Here is a 22410-nt window from a genome sequence, read left to right as displayed (position 1 = left end):
GTTGCTGCGTTTGCAAAACAACGCAACACGGTCGCTGTTGTTGTTCTTAATAATAATAATGATAAATAATAATAATAATAAATTTTTAATCTCTCTTGGGAGCGACTCTCCAAGCTGCCGCTGTCAGCCAGCCCCGAGCCGGCCGGCCACCTTACCCCGCTGCCGGCGGCGCGGAGCGGCCGCTGCACCGGCGGCGGAGTCTCGGCACGGCACCGCTCGGCTCGGTACGGTACCGCTCGGCAGCGCTCGGCAGCGCTCGGCGCGGCGCGGCGCGGTGCGGCGGGAGCGCGGCGCACACACTGGGGCGGGGAGGGGGGGGTGGGGGGGTCAGTAGCGTCAGGCTCCCATGGCGTCACTATTGACGTTTCGCATTCCAGCCGCTCTATGGAGAGGCCGCTAGGGCTCCTCTCACATAAATGACGTTCAGAGAGAGGGAGCGGGAGAGCAGCGCAGAGAGGCGCCTCCGTCCCCTCTCTCCGCGCAGGCACACGCGCACCCCGGGGCACTCGCACTCGCACCGGGGACGCGGGCGCAGGTCCCGGCCCGGCTCCCGCCGCACACACACACAAAGGCACATCGCGGCGGCGGCGGCGGCGGCGCCGGCAGCGGTGGCAGCGGCAGCGGCTCGGCATCCCTCGCCTGCCCGGCCGCTCCCTCCCTCCCTCCCTCCGCCCGGGGACGGGCTCCTGGCTCCTCGGGCTTTTGCAATCCTTTTCCATGCCTCGGGATAACGCACCCTCCGGACCTGCAGCCGCCGGGAGTCTCCGGGGTTTTGTGTCTCGGGTCGTGCCGCTGGACAGCGCCTACATGCGCCTTTAAGGAAGCGGGCACCTACAAACTACATGTAAAGACGGAACCTCCACAGCAACCGAGTACGTATACGAGGGGAGCGGGAGCGGCCGAGGGAGAGAGGGACGAGGCGACGTCGTCGTGTCCCGACTCCGGGAAAGTTGCGCCGCCGGGGTTAGATGCTGGGGAGATGCCGGCGGCGCGGCTCAGCCGACGGCGCTGCCGTGCCGGGCTCTCGCTCAAACTTTTCCCTCTCCTCTTCCCCCCCCCCCCTTCCCTCCCACCCTCCCTACACCCCCCCTCTCTCCTGTGGATGCTCATTTGCCGCTCGGCTTCCGAGCCTCCCTTGCCGGCTCAGCGCCCCCCGCCGTGCCCGGGGCACCGGCGCCCCTCGCAAACGGGAGGGCTGTGGTTGAGAGGAGCGGGAGCCGGAGCCGGTGGTACTAAGGTATTTCTGCTAGTTGTTGTCATGGAAATGATGCTGCCGGCGGCAGCGGCGGCGGCGGCGGGGAGTTTACAGCGCCGGTGATGAATGGCAGTAATTTGTCTCCTTGCCTTAACTCCGCTTGGGAAATAGGTGGGTTTTGTTTGCACAAGTTCGAGCTGTCTAAATAGGGGACGGCGGGGCAGGTTGATCTCATCTCACTTTGGGAGAAAGCAGCCCCCCTCGCAGCCCGAAAGAGCTCGCCCCAAGAGGGTAATTGCCGGAATGTGACATATTGTATGGAAATGAGACGGGATCTTTGCCGGGCACGTCTGCCCGGCGTCTGCTCCTCGGAAACGTGCACTTTTCCCTTCGGAGGTTAGAAACGGTAAACGAGGGGCTGCGGTGGCCCGGCACGGGCGGCGCGGTGCGGTGCGGCTGGGCTGCCCCGCCGCTGCCCCGCTCCCTGCCCTCGCCGCGCCTCTCGCTTTTTTGCCTTCTCGCCTTAATAGCTGCCAAAGAAGTTTCAGTCTTGGAAAGAGGCGAGAAAGCGCGGGCGCTGGGTCGTGATAACGGTGTCGGGGGACGGTTATCGGGACGGCATTATCGCGATACCCTGCGCCGGGCGGAGATGCGGTTCACCTTGGTGTGGCTAGTTGATAACGCTGTTATTTAACCTACAATTTTTTGAGATGATGGATTCCGTGCGAGGATATTTCCAAGGGAAAGGGCGGAAAACGCTGTTTTCTGCCGCGGGAGGGGGGGGTTAGTGTGTTGGGATGAGATTTTTTTTTCTCCAGGAAAAAAAAAAAAAGAAAAAAGTTTGGGAATGAATCGCTAACTTTTATCCAAGCCGCTTCACTCGATTACATTCTTCGCCCTATTTTTCTCTCCTCCGTGGAGACCGTTGTATGCTGGAGTCTGGCCCCGGTAAAAACAATGGACTAAACCAGACCACACGGTTTCTTCGGAGGTGAATCTCACGCAAGCTCGTGGATATTTGCTGGAGTGACCGTGCGGCTCGGGACGGACCCCGTCCCGCCCCCCCCCCCCCCCCCCCAAAAAAAAAAAAAAAAGAAAAGAAAAATCGCGAGGTAACCGGCGGTGGAAATCGAGCTCGAAACTTTTTAATTCAGTGGAGCTTCCCCCTCCGCGGTCCCTCCCGGGTAAATGAAGGTTTCGAAACTCGCCTGAAGAAGTCACAATCACAATGGAGTATTTCACGGTTTCCTCCTCGTATTACAGGGTGGGGAGGGGTGTCACTCGGGGCTGAATGTAAAGTGCACGGAGGAAGAAAAGAGCTTTGACAAGGGTAGTTATTTCCTCCTAATTTACAGCCCTTACGGCTCTGCGCTCCTGGCTCGGGCGGCTGCAGTCCGGAGGGGTGTTGCATGGTTAAAAGCGCAGCGAGTGTCTCTAGGTAACCGGCGGCTGGGGGGGGGGGGGGGGGGGGGGGGGGGATGGGGGGAAGAAGAGGAGCCCTAGGGCGCTCCGCTCCAAGCGGGAAGCCACCTCGCAGGAGCTGGAGCGAGCAAAACCCACGGGAGAGAAAGGGATGAACTGACAGTCACTTAACATCCCGGGAGCTGGATAGCAAAGGCGAGGGGCGCGGAAGAGGCTATTAAAAAAAAAAAAAAAAAAAAAAAAGACAAGGAGCGGGCGAAAGAGTCGCCGTGGAGCGGCTCCCGTGGGCAGGGCACCGGCGGTGCCGCGCATCCCCCGCGCTGCCGCGGAGCCCCCGGGCCGTGTTGGCAGCGCCGGGGCAGAGCGCTCCCCCGGGACGCCGCGCGGGGGGATGCGGCGGGGCCGCGCTGTCTCCCCCGCGCCCATGGGCGTCACGCGGGACAGAACCGCGCGGGGAGCGGGACCCGGAGACGCCGCAGGGTAGCCGGGCTGGTAGGGAACCCCTCAAGTCCGGCCGGTACGTTGCATAGAAACTTCCAGCCTTGCTGCTGGCCCGCCTGCCCCCCCTCCCAAAACAAAAGGGGGAAAGTTCCCGCGGGGAAGTGGACGCACGGGGATGCTGTCCCGATTGGTGCAGTCACCCCGCCCGGGGTTCTCCTCTTGCCTTCCCCGGGCTCCTTGCTCGGAGAACACACCGGCGGCTCCGTTGTCCGAACCCGGCGCTCCGGTGCGTTCTGCCTTTTGTTTGATGGAGGAGCGGGGAACGGGCAGAAACGCGCCCCCCGTCCGGCTGTCCCTTCCCACCCGCGGGGCGAGGAGGGGGTTTGCCGTGGGAGCCTGGGGGCAGGTCCGTGTCCCCGTCCCGATGAGGCGCTCCGTCGGGGGGGAGGCACGGGGGGGAGCTCGCCGGTCACCGCCGCCTCTGACTCTGCCTTCTCCCCCCGCTGCCGCCGCCGGCGGACAGAGCCCGGGTCGGAAGAGCGCCCCCCGCCGAGGTCAGGCCCCGGACCCGGACCCGCCTCCGCAGAGAGGTCCCAACCCGCACCCACCACCCCACCGCCTCCCCCGCCGCCGCCGCCGCCGCCGCTGCCGCCCGCCGCCGCCGCCGCCTCCGTCCGCACCTCCAGCCCCACCATTCAGCGCGCAAGATACCCGCCAGGTAAGTGGCCGCTCCGGGAAAAGAGAAGGAGGAGGAGGAAGAAGAGGAAGAAGGCGGGGGGTGGGGGTGCGAGAGGTCCTGCCACGGTCCCTACCTTTCCCAAATCCCTTTGGCATCATCGGTCCCCAACGTCCCCGTTAGCGGGGTGTTTAAATCCCCAAAGGGTCTGGGCGGCAGCGCCTGCCTTTCCAGGGGGCTTTTAGGGATGCCGTGTCGGGGCACACGAGGGGTGCGAGTCCCCAGCCAAAGGCGTGACAGCTTTGAAAGGGAAAATGGGTGGGATGCGAATGTCCCCGTGAGGAGCCCAGCTTGCGTGGAGTGAAACTAGGCACCCCTTAACCTCAAGCTCTTGCAAAGACAGCAGAGTAATAAGCTAATAGCTCTGAATGTCCTTACCCTGTGGGGTTTTTTTTTACCCATTCATTTGGGCTTTGATGACAGGTTGCTCTTCAATGAGCCTCCTGTGAGGCTTTTTTTTTTTTTATAATATTGCTGGGTAAAGAAGAAAAAATCCCAGGTTATTTACTTTGCAGGGTAATTAATATTGGTGCCCTAAGTGGAAAAGTAAGGGTTAGAATTAGTCAGTTGAGCGTGCTGGCAAAGGGTGAGGTAGGAGGAGTCCCACAGAGCAGACCAGACCTTTAGGTTAGGGATATTTTTTCTGTCCTCAGGTCGGACTTATTTTAGACTTCTGTTTTCTTACTCGACTTTGCACAGAATTCAGTGACATAACCCTGTTATGCTCAGAAAAAAAAAAAAAGCGGTAAAAAAACCCATAATGATCTGTTTGCCTGAACTCCTGCTCATTTTCTAAGCTAGCAAAACAGCCTTTTTCCTTCATAGGGTTGTGTATCAACACATCCACTCGTGACATTATCTGTCCGCTCATTCAGCTGTGTTCCTCGGTCAGTTCTCAGTGGAGGTGCGTGGAAGGAATTTCTTTCCCCTTTTATTTGATTAAACACTGATCATGACGTTTTAACAGACGGTCCTTAAACTAACAAATGATAGTAATAGGACTTGCCATGAAATGCATGTGCATGGAATGGCATGGACAGAAATTGATAGGGAAAAAAGAGAACGGTAGAAGAATCCACAAATAACATTGGGAGGCCAGGCTTGTGAGATTTGTCCTGCTTTTTCCTTTAAGTATCTGGATTTAAAAACAAGAAGGTATTAATTTCAGAAAATAGCACTATTTTTTTTTTCTCAGTTTTTAATGTTTTCTCAAGAAGAAGAAAGATTTGAATGGTTTATGGCAGTACGAGAATTGAAATCTGGTGCTTAGTTTAAATATGTTTATCTGCAGTGCAGGCAGGAAAGAATTAAAAGTTGATTTAACAGAAAATATTGGAATTCCTGCATGACAGACTCAAGTGAAAATTTTAAAATTGTAAGTGAAGGGAGTTCTTAAAATACTGAGGAAAACCCCATTATTTTTAACACAGCACTTTTTCTTTTTAGTATGAATTGTTTCTTAAGTGCTTTTGGAATATAAATTATCACGATTAGGAAGAGATGAACTGCACTTAATTTTGATGCACATTTTCTCCATGTTTACTTTTCTTTTCTCTTTACCAGAAAATTTATACTAGTCTATGTATTTTTTATACCTGTGTTGTGGAACCGAAACACACCACGCACTTTTAGCTTGGGTTGCACACATTGGGCTAGAATTTCACAGTGTTTAGTCAGGCAAGCCTCAAATGGATTGCAGAATTGGGTCCATTATTTCCTGAGAGCAGCAAAGAAAATAGCAGGCTAGTAGGAAAATTAAAAGGAAAAAAAAGTAAAATTTTTATAGCCAGGCATTGTGTTGCTTCAACCATCCCAACTATCAGTGAACCACATCAACTTTTATGACTAATGGATATAACCTATTATATTAGCAGCCTCAACCTTGCTTTCCCATAAAAAACAGAAACAGAAATACCACATAATTTTTCTCCTACATTTTGCAAATTTAAGGATACGTTGTACCATCCACTTTTTTTAGGAGAACATTCTACCACAGATAAGCCTTAAAACTACTAGTTAGACAGCAATCTTAAATTATTAGCTGACCAGAAATATGCTTCGAAAGCCCAGAGTTGAGTAAGCAAAATTGATGCTTGCAAGTCCTAAGTAGCAAACACTGTGATTTGAGTCATTCCTCTGATATGCACTGCAGATGCTGTTTCTTTTAAAATAAATATCATTTTTAATATTATGCATTTGATAATCTCATTTGCCCTTCATGAAAATTTTATGGCACGGTTGCACACATACAGAGATAGATTTAGAGCCATAAACTGTTTTCATTCCGCTTATCTAATTCTCATTGACACCTGTGTATATTAAGCAGCAGATGTAGGGCAGCTTGAGATGGATTCTTCTCTCGCTGACACTGGTATAAATTTGAGTTGCTCCCGCGACTGGATGAGCAAATACCAAATGCTTCGTGAATCCCCGATGCATTTTTCTTGCTGAAAGGCCAAGGCTCCATGCTAATTAATATGTCCCCCGCTGTCCGGGCGAGAAGGGGAGTCGGGTGTCTGACTGAGCTCCGTGAAACATGGGAAAGCTTCTAGGAAAGAAGTTTGGGAGGGCCTGGGCCACGGCTGGGGTGCGCTGGGCTTGTCGTTAACGTCCCCCTTTGCCCTTGCAGATATGCCCTGTGTGCAAGCGCAGTATAGCCCTTCACCGCCCGGTTCGAATTATGCAGCTCAGACCTACGCGTATGGCTCGGAGTACAGCTCGGAGATCATGAACCCTGACTATACCAAGCTGACGATGGACCTGAGCAGCACCGAAATCACCGCTACTGCCACCACCTCCCTTCCCAGCTTCAGCACCTTTATGGAGGGTTACTCTGGCAGCTACGAGCTTAAGCCTTCCTGCCTCTACCAAATGCAATCCGCCTCCTCCAGCCAGCGGCCCCTCATAAAGATGGAAGACACCCGGCTCTCCCCCTACCAGCCCTCACTGCCACCCTCCACCGACGAGGGGATGCCCAGCACGTCCATGTACTTCAAGCAATCTCCTCCCTCCACCCCCACCACGCCTGGCTTCCCCTCTCACCAGAGCCTGTGGGACGAGCCCCCGCTGCAGCCCACGCAGACCTGCCTGCCGCCTGGCCACCTGATGGATGCTGCCCCCATGAAGACCGTGCCTCCCCGCTTCCCCCTTTTCCACTTCAAGCACTCCCCGCCCCACACGCCGGCGGCCGCTCCCCACATGTGCTACGACCCTGCCTCCCTCAGCCTGCCCCTGGCCTCTGACAGGCCCGCCGCCAGCCAGGCGCCCATGGAGAGCCATTCCTACGGGCTCCACCTGGCCAAAAGACCAGCCACCTTAGCCTTCGCACCGCTTGGCCTCAACGCAGCCGCCACCAGCCTGATGGGTGAGAGCAGCGGTGGGGGCGGCGGGGGCGGCGGTGGCGGTGGCCTCCCATCCCCACCCAGCAGGAGCTCCTCTTCCGGGGAAGGCACCTGTGCTGTCTGCGGGGATAATGCCGCCTGCCAGCACTACGGGGTACGGACGTGCGAGGGCTGCAAGGGCTTTTTCAAGGTGAGACCTCAGCGCTTCGCTCCCCTCCCCGCTTCCCCACAGCCTCCCCTCCCTCCCCTCCTGCCCTCCTGGTCCTCGCACAGGGGTTCGGGGGCAAGCTCGGAGATCCCCACCAGGGCGGGATGGACGCCCACCCAAAGTTTTTGAAGAAGCCAGCCCTCTGTAGGATAGAAGGGTCAGCCATTCTCAGCTGAGAAGGTGCTGTGGCAGTGACCTGGGCAAACCAGGTGTGCCAGCATCCCTCAACGGGAGCACGGGCCACCCCTCTTGGAGCTATAAGCTGCGCTTGTTCCGTAGCGAAACTCACCTGGAATGCATCCAGCCCGGGTTTCGCTCGGTCACTCGTCCCAATTAAACCTCATTTTCAAGTGAGGAAAGAAATCGTAAAGTCCGCTTGGCGTTGTAGTTGCCGGCGGCGGTGCCATGTGTCACCCTGGGGGGGTTGGGGTGAGGAGGGCGCCATGAGTGGGACAATCCCAGGCACTTTCTAGTGTTCTTGGGTCCGTGCCTCCTGGTCACTCTTCAGCTCAGGAGCCCAGTGAGCCCTCACCAGCAGAAAGCTGCTTGCGGAGGAGCAGAGACTCAGCACGGCACAGGGTCCCGGTGGCCCGCTCAGTCACGCAGGAGGCTTTGCCGCTGAATAGCAACTTGAATAACTTGTATACAGCTATTTCTCAGCGGAAACTTTGTGCTTTTACGCTTTTAAGATTCGAACACCCTCTTTTCGCCCCAAGATTTGGGCGCTTTGTGATTTCCTTTCAACAGATTTAGCTCAGGTTCCAGTGTTGTTTTCAGAACGAGCTTGTTTAACTGAAGAATTTGGGATAGACTTTTGGTGGGATGGTTCTGGGCAGTAGGTTTAAGATTTGATACGTTTGGGGTTGATTGATATTCCTTCCTGCAAAGACAGCAGTCATGCCTCTGTTCTGGTAAAAGACACAATGGGAACAAAAATAGCCCCCAAAATAGCTGGGGGGGAGGGCTTACAACATTTTTTCGGTCGTACACAGAGCTGCTAATGTTACTTAATAATAATCCTTTGACAACATGGTAAAATACACGTCTCCTGTAAAACTCATTTGTTATTTAAATATAATTAGAAAAGGAAACACAAATAACGTGGAAAGAGCAGCTCTTATGGGCCCGATCCTGCCCCTGTAGAAATCAATAGCATATTCTTGACTGGGAGCAGTATCTAGAGCTTATGCTGCAAAATTAAACAGTTTTGAGCTCTAAAGCACAATGAACAACATTTGCTGTGTCTTATACTCAGTACATTGAGGCTGTTATTTGAAAAGGAGCACAAATGATGAAATAACATTTTTCCATTAATTTAATTGCAGTGAAAGATTTAATATTGAATGTTGAGCTGATAAATTTGTTCCTGTTCTGATGTCTTTCCTATTAATGTCTTTTTTTTGTGTGCTGAGTTATTTATTGATGTGTCTTTGATTTTAAGTATGGAAACACATAATACATTTTTGCATCAATATTTGTTACATTCTGCCAAGGCTTACCAGGTTTTTACAAATTGTAAATTTATTGAAGAGTTTTAAGATCATTTTAGAGTTAATTACCTGTATATAACTGCAGTGTAATTCCATCTATTTTTTTCCCAGGTCAGGTTAGCTTTCCCAGAATATTTAGCTAAACATATTTTGTAGAGGTTTCTTGTATTTTTATTTTTCTCCCTGATGATTTTAATGGCTAACCAAACCAGTTATTGTGGTATTTGGCTAACAATAATGATAGTAAGAGAAGTACATCGCAGATCATTTTGATTTTATTTTAATAAGGTCAGCAATAATCAAGGGAATGAACCAAGTAGAAAATTGTTCCCAAAGGGATATTAAAAGCGGAGATAATCTAATCCCCAAAGGTAGATGCGATGACCTGGTAATTTCAGATATGATTTTATCATTCAAAGTTGCCTGTCTCCAGAGACTTGCTTCAGAACAATCCTAGATGATTTTCATTGTCAGCAGCTAACACTAATAAAATTGTTTTTCCTGCAGGCTAGTGTGTTAGGAAATTAATTTTATCTAATTATATGAATTGCACTGTCGCTTTTCATGTTGTAATTAAAACACATTTTGTCAGGTTCTAAGTTGTTCAAGAAACAATCAGTTTACTATTTTTGTGTTGCATTTTCACAGAGAACAGTTCAGAAAAATGCAAAATATGTTTGCCTGGCAAATAAAAACTGTCCAGTGGACAAGAGACGTCGTAACAGATGCCAATACTGCCGGTTTCAGAAGTGTCTCAGTGTCGGCATGGTTAAAGAAGGTAAGGACTATTGCTATTATTATCTCAAAGACTGAAATACTATGTTTAATGAATCTGTGTGTGTGTGTGTGTGTGTGGACATGGATGTCTTTAGAATTAATTTTACAGTGATGGGATTCATAACTGTGCATATGCCCCAAATATGTGCATTTGTGTAATAATGTATTGATTGTCTTCTTTTCACCCATATTATCATATTTAAACTTTAGACCAGAGAGTTCAAGAACAGCAAGGTCACGAGAGGATAATTTGACACTGGCCAAAATGTCTCCTTTATTAACTTTGAATGTTGCTCGATAATGCCATTGGCTTCCCCCCGTTATCTCACCGGGGGCTGCACTGCATTGTGTGCATTTTGACATAGGATCTTGTCTCATTCCCATAAGCTGATTGTAAATTTGCGATTAATTTAAATGGAAACAGGATCAACTCATTAGTTCCAATTCTGCAAATATTTAAGTACGTGAGTAATACCGTGTGAGCAGTCCCATTGCGAATACTAACGTGGATAATATAACCTATATAGCGTGACTGGATTTTTTCAAATGCTTCAAGAAAGCTAAAATTACTTTGAATGAACGACTCTGCCATTTAAAAGGTGCCCTAGTAGTAGGAATATTAGAATTTGTGGTTCACATAAAGTTTTCTTTCAGCAGTAGAGTGTCTGTCTGTGTGTGTGTGTGTGGATGGGCACACACACACGAGTGCATAGACGTGCTGCAAACAAAGCATGAACACTGGGAACACAGCTGGGCTTTAAGTAAGCAGCTACATCGCTGCTTATGATCATAGGTCTGACGCAATTTTGTTATCATTTGCGTTCCTTTGCAATCAAAGGCATCAAGAGCATGTGCTGAAACGAGAATACTCTTATTTTTGCCGGGCTGGCCCACCATCAGAAAAGCAGGTGTTCACTCTGATTTGTCGTTTGCTGATATCTTCACAACGGATTCCCCCCCCCCTTTTTTTTTTCACCTAGTTGTCCGTACCGACAGCCTGAAAGGGAGAAGAGGTCGGCTGCCTTCCAAACCAAAGAGCCCCTTACAGCAAGAACCCTCTCAGCCCTCCCCGCCTTCTCCTCCCATCAGCATGATGAACGCCCTCGTACGAGCTTTAACCGACTCCACGCCCAGGGAGCTTGACTATTCAAGAGTAGGTCTCACTTTTCTTCGCCTGTTTGTTTTCTACATAGAAATGATTCGCAAACTGCATTTCTACTTACCAGCCGGTTTGCTAAAATTAAATTAAATGTGAAATTTGGATGAGGGTGGAAATTTGTCCAGCCAGCCATGTCTTTTCATGGTAGGTGGATGATGAGGGGAAAAGGAGGTGCAGTAGAAATTAGAGTTAGTAACTATTCATTGTGAGGATCTCAAGCACAAAGTTCTCTGCAGTGTATGCCATGGGTGAGTGAAAGCAAAAATGTGTGGATAAATAGAGCATTCTTCTTGCAAAAGGCTGTCCCAAAACACTAGCAATTACAATACGATCAATTAATCTACCAAACTCGGGAGCAGCACTCATATGTCCAGTATCTTAATCCAGGTTCTGAAGGCTAAAATCTAAAACCACTTCCCTAACATTCAGATATAAGGGTTGCGCAAAGTAACACTGGATGGATAGGGCCATTTCTATTGAAATCAATAGGATTTATTTAAATGGGACCGGGGCCTGGGTTTGGATACCCCAGCACGAATATTTCTTCAGTAAAATTCACATTTGTAAAACAAACCGTGTAAAATCAAAGTTCTAAAAAAATATCTCAACAAAACTTTAGCACAGATTATATATTTTTGAAACCTTGTTCTTTACAATATGATATTCACCATTTAAATATTCAGGGAATATTTTGAAAGCTTAAAAACCTATTCTATGCTTATTAAGATAGCATTGAAATGGCTGTTAAATACATTTTTAGGCAGGTTGATGGGGGAAAAAAACACGGCTAAGGAAAAACAAGATCAAATTCCTTCCCCTTAACGAAATATGATTAGATCTGAGACTGCAAAAAATACAGCTGTACTCAGACAACATCGACATTGGCCATTTATCACTTGTTGCTAAGTAATATTTAATACTAAAACATATTTGATTGTAATTATATAAAAATTACATTATTCTATTTTAGACTATACTTACGTATATCATTTAGCAATTTTAAGTGTGCTGTAACGTCTTTTCTTCAAGCTAATCTCTAAGTCTACAATCATATAATTTTCCAAATTATTATTAAGAATCTAGCTGTTCAGTACCTGACAGCCTTTTAGGAGGGGAATGCATTAGCCATATTTACACATATTTTAACTTACCCGGCATGTCTCAGGGGGTCATTCTGCAAATACCAAGGTGTGTGCTGAGCTATGCTCTTTGACAGAAATCTGCTGGGTTCCATAGAATTGCAGGCATATAATAGTCCAGGCCATGAAAGCAGTATCTAACCTTATATATTTATTTATAGATATAAAGTTTTTTTGCATTTACAAAAAACAGAATGAAAACTGTGTCTTTTTTCTGTGACTTTTTTCTTTGTCTTGCAGTAATTATTTCTCTTTTAATGAAAACAGCCCATAGATGTAATTGTTGAACAATTCTGTTGGACGTTACAGGAAGCATATGATTGACAGTAAATTAATTTAGGCTTGGTAGCTAAAAGATTAAGTGTGATTGTCTGTTAGGACATATTAATATCTAAGTTTTTCTTTACAAAAAACATAGTCTGTTAATGCTCAGCAGAAAATATGCTAAAAGAAATTAATAGTTTCTTATGTTTTTCATAAACTTCATACTTATTTCGAAAAGTTAAGAGAGATCAGAAAAAAATGTTGTGCAAAACCTGAGATTAACTAAATGAAATATGCCATAAATACACTACAATGCTAAAAAATCCCTTTGAAGAATAAGCCTATACCTGTAAAGACTAATCTATGGCACGTTCGGTTAGGCTGTGACCCTGCCGAGCACCACAAACATGTAGATTCGGAAACCTGGCTTTGGAGTCAGTCCTAACACTTCTGCAGACACGACCTTAATGTTTAGCATGGTCTTCATGTTTACAAGCCGTTACGTCTTGACCATCTTAAAAATACCGATAAGAGTTCCAGAGAGGAACACGTACCGCTTCCCTGCAAAATAACCTACACGTACAAAAAAAACCTAAACCAAAACCAAAACCAAAAATAAATTACATAAGCTATGAATTTTAAACCAAAACAGATTGGAACTGGTTCTGTTCAGAACATGGCTACTTTTCATTTCAGCACTGGTTTTAACTTACCAGCCCACAGCAATGGTATATTTAGGTACTTGGTTTCAAAAAGCAATTGCGAGGAAGAGAATTTGGTTCATGAACTCCTTAAAGGCCAAGGGCCGCAGTCCGGTCTCACACCTGTTTTACTGGTACAATTCCACGAGTTTACACTTCCCAGTAAGTGAGATGAGAAACAGACCCTATATATTGCTGTCCTTATACATGCAAGAATAGCCACCAACTTAAATAGAAACGTTGCCTTTTTGGAAGGAGAGTGCAGCATTTAGGTTATAATCCCCCCAGCCACAAAATTAGGCAAATATTGAGGCTTTTGGAAAAACAAGCATAACTCCTCCTCTGCGCAGAGAAGTTATTGTTAGGCTTTTGCAGCTGCAGCAGTTGATGAAGATCTGATGAAAGCAGGCAAGGGGTAGAGCTAGGTTGGGCTGTCAGGGTCCCCAACATCAGGCTTTCCCCATCTCTTTAGATATACCATACAAGTTAATGTTGCTTGCTACACGTGCAATCCGCTCCTTGAGTAACAGTCGGGTTTCATTTAACTCCCAAAGGAGCTCTGAGAAAAGGAGGAAGGCAGAGCTTTGTCTTCTGGCTTTCTCCCGGGCTGCCTCCAGTTTGCACAGGGCAGGTTCGGAAATGCAGATCGCTGCCCTTCTGTACCGTGGCCTCCTGACCAAGGGCAGGCTTACCAGCCGTCTTGGTCAGAAGTCAGGTCAAATATCACCTCTTCTCAATGAAATAATCGTGGAAAAACCTACAGATTTTGGTGCATAAAACAGAACCATGTGTATTGTTTATGGTTACTTATGCGCTCAAAAGTCTCTTACAACTAAATAATACTTTATTTTAGGGATTCTTTGTAAGTGTTAACTCTTTGTAGTGAGCAGTGACATATTACAGTGGCTAAAAATTATAAAATTGCATATAATTTTTCACCTTTCTTCTAAAACTGCTCTCATTGGGATAAGCTATAACAACAAATACAGGTTATAATTTTTCTTAGATGCACTTAATTTAATTAAGTGCCCCACGTGGGGTATACTGTACTGTAGCATTCACAGTTATGTGACGTAATGCAGCATTCAGCTTCATTAGAAAATGTTAAAATTTTGCCTTCCTTTTGCTAAAGGAATGTTTTATAAATATTGGGAACAAATTAATACCTGCCATAATTACGCTGACTTGTGATGAGTTATATTTAGAATGAACTCAGGGTAGTATCTTTTTTCTTTTCCTTTTATTTTCATTCCTCTCCACCTCTCAAAGGGTCAAGAAGGTGTCTTGCCTTGACAGTACCTATGGTGAGGCAGGAGTTTCCATCAACCTGTTTGCTTTCCCCGTGTATAAAGAAGGAGTCATAAGTCAGCCCCTGCGCAGCAAAGCACATCTCCCAGAGCCAAGACGCACACTGTCTTGGCTTGCTCCACAGCTTCATTTTAAGAGGGTCTCTGGAAGGTCTCTGGAAGCTCTCTGAAGAAGCATAAGATCTTTTTCTACCCACTAATCACCCCGGCGCATCTTGCTGCTGTCCAGTGCCAGGAGTAGTTAGTTCATGCTGCTTGAGCACCCTCAACGGCTCCATTCAGATGGGGGGCTGAACATGGAAATAATGCAGCATACAGATTTTTCTACCGCTGCTCCCCATCCTCTCTGTCTTTTGGCCTCTACCTGCTTCACTGTCACAGGATCCTTCAGAATAGCTGGTGCAGAATTTGTCTCCACGTTAACTTTATAAGAGGGATTGCACGTATTTCGCTCGCTGACTAGGGATGTGAGCTGAAGCTTACCATGAGAAACTCATGCAGTTAGTGCTGGCAAAGCAGAACAGAGGCATTCAGGGCTGGCACCGGTACGCCGGATATGGCCAGAGGTCTCTAGGATTGCTATGGTTCTCCAGTCAATCAGCAACTCTGACACTGTACCCTTCATCCCTTACCTACCGACAGCAGTCAGCTCCAACTAGGACAGGCAGAGAACAGGACACCCACCTGAAAAGTTTTTCTTGCTGCCCCCCTCTCTTTCCTGCACAGAGGTGACTTTCGGGTCGCAGTTAGCAACGTGGGTGACATCTGCAGCACAAGTGGCATGCCTTGTAATAAGGTCTTCCCAGGCTGCCAGCCCACTGTTACCGATCAGGAGAGGGATGTGGGTCTTTCTGCTTCCACTCTGGCTTGGGGAGTTGCTAGGGAGACCTGTAGGCTGACAGACTCAAGCCCTAACTGCACGTGGAAAGTCTTTTCCAAAGGGCGCGCACACTTCTTTCAGCCATGGAGACCACCCCAACCTTTCCTTGGCTGAGTCCCAGAGAGACACTGGGTATGAAGTTTCTCTCAGAAATAACCCACCAGACGTCTGATGGCGAGGACGTTGTTAGAATAAAACCCAGATTATTCAGTTCCTGCTCAGAAAACCAACACTGCTTTCCAAGCACAGAACCGGACTAAGCCACGAAAGCTCCTGTTGTATTTTCTGCTGAGAGAGAGAGAGAGAGAGAGAGAGAAAGAGCAGTGCCACAGGAGTGACAGGGATCCACTGGTGAGGAAGTAGGAGATAGCAGGGAGGGAGCTGTCAGAGGGCCACGGGGAAGCTGAGCAAGCTGAGCCTGTCGAATGGTTGTCTGGAAAGAGTTATGGCCGCATCAGCAGGATAATAGGTTCTCCTGAACCGTAAATGCTTCTATTTGAAGGATAAGAGGTGATACGGGGCAGCTGTTTTACTTTGAACCAATTCTGTATTCAAATGAAGCAATGCTGCACGTGTCAGATAAAACATGATTTATCTTATGTGTCTCTATCACTGTCAGATAAAATGCAGTCTGAGAGGTTTTGGAAGAAATCTGCATTTTGGACATACTGAGACAAACTTATCAATGGGAAAAGCGTTTAATTGTAGTAAGTTAAATAATATTCCTCTTCTAGTGTGATGGAAATTATTGTACTCACCAGGTTTCGGTTTCTGTTTACTAAGAGAGTATAGGTACTTGTAAACTGTGATAAGTATTATATTTTATTTAAAAAATTTTAAACGATTTCTGTATGTGTGGAAATGTTTTTGCAATATACCTCTGAACAGTAAAACACCTGCAGGTAGCCAAGTAGGTAGATAGATGTAGACCTACTTATTACGCCTTTGATAATAATACCTGCTTTGCCACAGAAGGAAACGTTGTAGGGCAGGTAATGCCGTATGTTTCACGGAATGCCCTTAAATGCGTGTAACCTTGCTTTCTGTGGCTTTCATTTTAGTACTGTTCCACTGATCAGGCTGCTGCAGGCACAGATGCAGAACATGTACAACAGTTCTATAATCTTCTGACTGCCTCCATTGACATAACTAGAGGTTGGGCAGAAAAAATCCCAGGATTTACTGACCTCCCAAAAGAAGATCAGACATTACTCATAGAATCAGCTTTTTTGGAGCTGTTTGTACTAAGACTCTCCATCAGGTAACTATTTATTTCGTTTTCTCTTGAGCTGATGTAAAAAATCATCCATCTAAATATTTTTAAGGAATAAATACGGTGCTATCTGTGAACATTGTCAATTGTACCCAGATCCCCAGAAAACATCAGCAATGTCTGAATGATATGGTCTGAATGATAATGTCTGAAAGGATATGGTGTTTAATTTGTTTTATGCTGCAGAAAAAACAAGAAATTGATTTAAAAAGAGAGCACAGGTCTCACTAATGTACTTCTTTTTATTTGATATACCCCACCCTTTTCTTCCATAGTAATCGAAACTGATCCTCAGGTACTCTTTGAGCAAGTTTGCTTCATACTCATCAGCATAAACTACAGAAAAGCACCTTCAGTATGAAAGCTTTTTCCTTTTCCTCCTTCTTTTGCGCATGCGCATCTTTGTCGTCTGTTTTTGAAAAGGATGAAGAAGATTTAAAATCTTATTCAGATTGTTTTTCATTTTTAATACCAAGTCATTTCATAGAGTGAGATGCTATTTGTCGGTCTAGCACCAGTTAAGACGCTTTACCAAAAATGCTTTTCAGGGTCTAGGAAAATTCCAGACTGGTGATTTGAGTTATGCCCTTGTTTCTTTAGGTTGAAAATGACCTTCGCATGTGGTTTTTAATAGGGATATTGGCAATGGGGAGGGGAAGGAGAGGAGAGCTTGGCTGTAGTCTCTCTCTTACACACAGGTTTTCATAGAAAACGGTTTATGATGTTATGTGTATTGTCGTCCATTATTGCATGTATTTTCCATTATTTTTTCCTTACCAATTTTTACAATCTGAAAAATGCAGATGAGACTAAGTAAATGCTGAGACTTGCAGAATCTCTTCTTTCTCCAGTTTTTATTAGTTTTGTATTTCAAAATGCACTCACTTAGTATTCCTTTGGTCCAAACATACAGTATTTAATGTAAAATGTCTTCTCTGTTTATGCCTTTGGGCAGGACCAAAATCTTAACTAATTAGACAGTCTACACCACATGCTACAGCTAACCTCAGGCTTATAACTCTACCAAGTAAGCAATCATAGAAGCTTGTTTGTTGTACTTTGGCCCTAAGGGAGAAGCATATTGTCAAACGTGAATGCCCACATATGTCTCAGGATAATATGCCTTGGATTTTAAATGACAGACACTTCAATACTGGTTATGCTTTTGCTGTAAAGTAGAAAATGCATTTCTAATTTTTGCAATTATTTTTATTTGAGGTCTGATACTGCTGAGGATAAGTTTGTATTCTGCAATGGACTTGTGCTTCATAGACTTCAGTGCCTTCGAGGATTTGGGGAGTGGCTCGACTCTATTAAAGACTTTTCCTTAAACTTAAAGAGCCTTAACCTTGATATCCCAGCCTTAGCAAGTTTATCAGCTCTAACTATGATTACAGGTAAGTGCTCCTTTGTTAATCAAAAGCTTCAGATTCTAGTGCTTTGCTTTAATGTAGGTTCAAGCGATTTTGGTTAACTTAGCTATACTCAGGGTAAAGCAAGTATGATTTTTAAGCATTGCAATGAATGACCGTTCTGAAATTGTGCACTAATGTTAAGCCATCAGATACCCCTGTTAAAATGTAATCTAACTCTATTTCTTCATGGTTTCAATGTGTTCTTGGAATTGTCTCTAAAAAGCAAACTGCTTCCAAGCAAATTGTGTAGCTCCTACAAAACCATTCAAAATACTTGCTGAAGTCCCAGAGAAGCCTAATGAAATGACCAGAGCTGGGTCTTCTGTGTAGGAATACTAATATCAGGGTAGTGCGAGAGCTAGAAGCCGTACAGCCGGTGTAGCTCACCTCTCACCGAGGTAGCTAGACCAGAAAGAGTGCTTCATGAGGGCAGGCGGGCTGCTTTTAGTAGCCAAGCTACTGTGGGTATTCCATGTTTTGCTTTTTTTGAGAGAGAAAATTGGAGAATAGTAAGGAAAAAATCCTCTTCTGCAGTTGTGCAAAAGTTTTTGGGTGCGCGTGTGACCATAATGTCAGAATCTGCCAAATCTGGCTAGTAAGTGCAGAACGATGGAGCATAACCATATAAAGTGTAATATTTTTGTTCCTGAAACAGCAAAGCACTTTGATGGATACGTTGCATACCTTGGGCTTCTTGCAGTTTAAGAGGCATAGCTGAGGGGAGCAGGGAGGTTTGAGAGTAAGGGTGTCTGACAACCATACAGCAGAAGTCAGAGCAGCAGTCATCTCTACGGACAGCCTCACACTCATTTCAGAAAAGCGGGTAGTATAAAGGTAGACCTGTGTCGTCAGTGTGAGGCAGAGCTTCAAAGCACCTTGAGCTGGATCTTCCTAGGGATGCTATAAACTCCGCTGGAATGGATATTGATTTTCTGCATTTCAGGCATCCACCTGTTTGCAGGTGGTGGCCTCAACAGTATCAACTGTAGTCTTCATTTTACCCGGGATGAGATGATGCTTGGGAAACACTGATAAAATGCTCAATGGCAAATACAGAAAGTATAAATTGGCCTCTTCCCGCTGCCATTTGTGCGCCCAAGATTTTGGCTTCAGCATTTACCTCCTGCTTCCTGCATTTGGGTGAAGGGTTAGTGTATACATGTTCCAGCATTAAGTCTTTGCTCGTTACAAAAAGTACTTTAAGTTTTTAATTAATTTCTGTTAATTTTTTTTTCTGCAATTGGAAAGGGTTCATTAAGGTCCAGATTCTAGTTTCTTTGATAAAACTCTTAAGACCAGAATAACTCATTGGAGTTGCTTTGTTCTGTATGAAAAATTTTCAAAATGAGTGATATGTTGAAGTGAGAAAGATCTTTCCCAATTTATTTTTGACTCCTATACATAAACATCCACTGACATGTGTTCATGCATACTTACACAGATGTGTTATAAATACATATATATGTATATATGTGTGTGTATACATATACAATGTATATATGTATGTGTATGCATGTATATATAAATCAAGGACAGGTGCTGTCTCTCTCTGTATATATTTATATACAGGCATATATGCTCACATGTATATAGCACCTATCATTGATTTAGGTTATTTACTATATATTAGATATGTCTTTTTTAGATACAGACAGATAGATGGAGCTTGTTCTCCATTGTCTTCCAGATAAGGACAAGGAGAGGACTGACTGAGAGGATGCAGGTCAATGAATAGGATCCCCTGGAAACTGTCAATGTGAAAGTAGAAAAAGCTATCCTATGGGAAGAAAAGGTGTTTTTCTTACAAACTCATGCCCGGTTTTAACATGATAATTCTTTGTTCAGTTAGGCAGTGTTTGGTTGCCCTTACATAAAGAGTTGAAGTTGCCCATGGCTGACTCAGGTCACCCTAAGATATTTCATAGAAATGTCTTTTAATTAATAACACCCTACATTTCTTCCTGTCTTTGATAACAACCCTTTCAGGAGTTGGCTACATTGTGCTGGTCTTCCCAAAGTTTCTAAACAAATGGAAGTAACTGTTGCCTTTAAAAGGAGAACATTTCCATCCATAAATGCTTTAAGGTTCTCTGTGTTTGTCAAGCTTGTCTTGATTTTCTCACCCGTGTGAGATGGTGCTTAAAATTAATGTAGTTTCCTGCTTATTCTTTTATTTCATGAGGCCGATATATCTCTGCTGGTTCGCTCGTAAGGACAGAGCATACTTTCATGCGATCTAAATTAGACTGAAGCTCCTGTGCCCAGTGATTTATATTCACAGGTTTCAGATCTCCAAGGGCAGCTAGCTAACTTGGGGACTCAGCCAGAAATGTGGTCACCTGAAAAAGGATGGTATTGTATAATGATGAACGATATTAAAAAAAAAAGTGAAAGAGGAAATCAGGTAATTATGGCTGAGAGAGCACTGAAGCACAAAATGCTGCTTGGCGGGGTTCTTTTGAGACTTTCTCAGTGACAGTATATTGAAATTTTATATTCAGGAAAGCCTTGAGATTTGCCTCTGGCATTGCATACCATGAGAAATGGCTTCTTGTCTTTTCCCTATAGTTTGAGTATGACAAGCCACGTGCTGGTTTTCAGCTGGTCCCACCAAAAGAGGAAAAGTAGTAGAGATAAATTATGGAAATCTGAAATCAGTTGAACATTTTTAAGCATTGTTTTAAGGCTTGGCTTAGATTTAGGTGGGTGTTTCAGGTGCCTTCTTTATCTCTGGAGAAGGTACTCTTCTCTTCTGTAATGGACTGCTGGAGGCAATGGGTAGTTAGTAAAGCCTGGTTTAAGTCCTTCTTGTGAGTCAGAGCAAGGGAGAGTGACCTTTTCCTGGAACATAGGATATCCGACTATTGAGTATCACTGTCTTTTGTGTTGAGGCCATTTGACATATGTCACGAGCTGCAGAATGGCTGTTGTGTATGATGATTTGGGGACAAGCTGGTGCTCAGAGGGAGACCCAAGGCCCAGTACCTGGGCTGATTCCAACAGGAAGGGAATCTGACCATGAATATCCCATGTCCCGGATGGATATCCATGTCATTGGGCTTCAAGATAGGAAGGAGCAGGAAAGCTCTGTTTTGTGAATCTAGTTGTTTGCTTTTATTAGCAACACTGCAAACCCAAAATGCTGTCTTGAGTAAAATTTTTCTTCATTATGCTACAAATTGCTCCAGTTCTTATTTTGCATTAGTCAACTTTTCATGACTTGATGGTTCAACCAAAGAAAGAAAAAGACGACAACCCAGTGCTGTATAATAGTCATAGCTTATTTTAATATTGTACAGCATCTTAGGTAGCACCAAATTCAAGAATTGTCTCTCTGGGTAAAGAAAAACGCTGCTGGGAATAACGACCTGTTCGTTCTTCTTGATTTCATGAGTGCTCTCCATAGCCCAAACAAAGACGTGCTCTTAGAAAACATTGGCAGTATTGCTGAAGGAGAAAAATAAGAGAAGTTGCTACTCTCTTTCACGTGTTCTCTCTCTGTTCTGCAAGAGTGACAGGGAGAACGAACATCTCTCTCCCGGTGAAGGAAGAGGGAATAAATGTAAGAATTCGTGGAGGCTGAAAGACATTCCACTGTTCCCCGTGTCCCAAGATACTGAAGGCTGTTCTTTCACTTTGGGGTGTCAAATTGGCTCCTGAGTAACAGCCCCAGTAGTTCCAGTGCCCTTTAACTAACCCTGCTGACTTGTTTGGAGCTCCATGTCCTATCTCAACCACAGCTGCAGATCACAGCATAGGATGCATGGTTATAAGCGTATATATAAACTAAGCTGTTTAGTAATTTTGAAGAGAACGACAGGAGACCTAGTGAGTATCACAATACTCACTAATTCCCTGCGTGCTTTGAGTAAAACTAAAGGTATGCACAACATAAAATAAACAGGAAAAGATTTTGTAATATTTTGCATTGTATAGTCCATTAGAAAGTCCATATATTTGTGCTATTACTGTTTATTTTATGTTTCCTGGGAATTTGCAGTACGTTGCCTAGACCGAAAAGCGTCATGTCAGATTGCTGCTGAATTTTCAGGTCCTTTCAGATAAGATATCAGCTTGAAAGAGCACCCAGAATGAAAGAAGGGACATCTGGTTTATTGTGGGTAGCTTGCAAACAGTTAACTTAAAACTCTGAAATGCCAAAGCACATCTTTTTCTTTTTTTTTAAGGTACTCCTTTAGGATCTTCCTCTCTCTGTCTCTCTTCTCTTTTTTTACTTCCTTCAGTTGGTTAAGAAGGGCCGGACACAACTTCCTCCAGAGCTCATCAGCGGCGCTCTGAGCATCAGCCAGAAGAAAGTAGTTAGGAAACAACACGACACTCACCCCACATCCCCCTGAAAGCAAGAAATGAGTTCTGTTCTGTTCTTCTGCTTTGGATCACTTATTCAGTTGGGATGTAGGATCTAATGAGCTAAAGAAGAGTGCCCACATGGAAAGAAAATGCTGGCCATCTGGGGACAGGTTCTGTCCTTAGTTCCACATGGACGATTTCTATCAGTTTAGTGTGTTGCATGGATCTCAAGTGTTCCTGCACAACCGTTCCATACTGGCCTAGGCAGTGTTGATGATGAAGCTTTGCAGAGTAGACCAGATGTTAGCTCAGCCTATTCGTGAAAACGCTACCTTAACTTCCCAAATGACC

The 22410-nt window shown here is 45.5% G+C and overlaps 1 protein-coding gene across 1 annotated transcript in view; it reads left to right on the top strand.

Moving 5' to 3' along the window:
* Window positions 1-430: 430 nt before the first annotated feature.
* Window positions 431-22410, top strand: part of NR4A3 (nuclear receptor subfamily 4 group A member 3) — a 31205-nt gene continuing 9225 nt past the window's right edge. Inside the window, exons 1-7 of the mRNA XM_082479605.1 lie at window positions 431-872; window positions 3582-3776; window positions 6424-7325; window positions 9482-9611; window positions 10591-10763; window positions 16122-16321; window positions 17552-17730. Of these exons, the coding sequence (XP_082335731.1) occupies window positions 6426-7325; window positions 9482-9611; window positions 10591-10763; window positions 16122-16321; window positions 17552-17730 (1582 nt within the window). The 5' untranslated portion in view covers window positions 431-872; window positions 3582-3776; window positions 6424-6425. The remainder of the gene's footprint in view (window positions 873-3581; window positions 3777-6423; window positions 7326-9481; window positions 9612-10590; window positions 10764-16121; window positions 16322-17551; window positions 17731-22410) is intronic.

Source organism: Vanellus vanellus (genome assembly GCF_965231255.1).
Source record: "Vanellus vanellus genome assembly, chromosome: 2".
Taxonomy (NCBI): Eukaryota; Metazoa; Chordata; class Aves; order Charadriiformes; family Charadriidae; genus Vanellus; species Vanellus vanellus.
The sequence above is the reverse complement of the archived record's forward strand: the minus strand, read 5'-3'. Positions and strand labels throughout refer to the sequence as shown.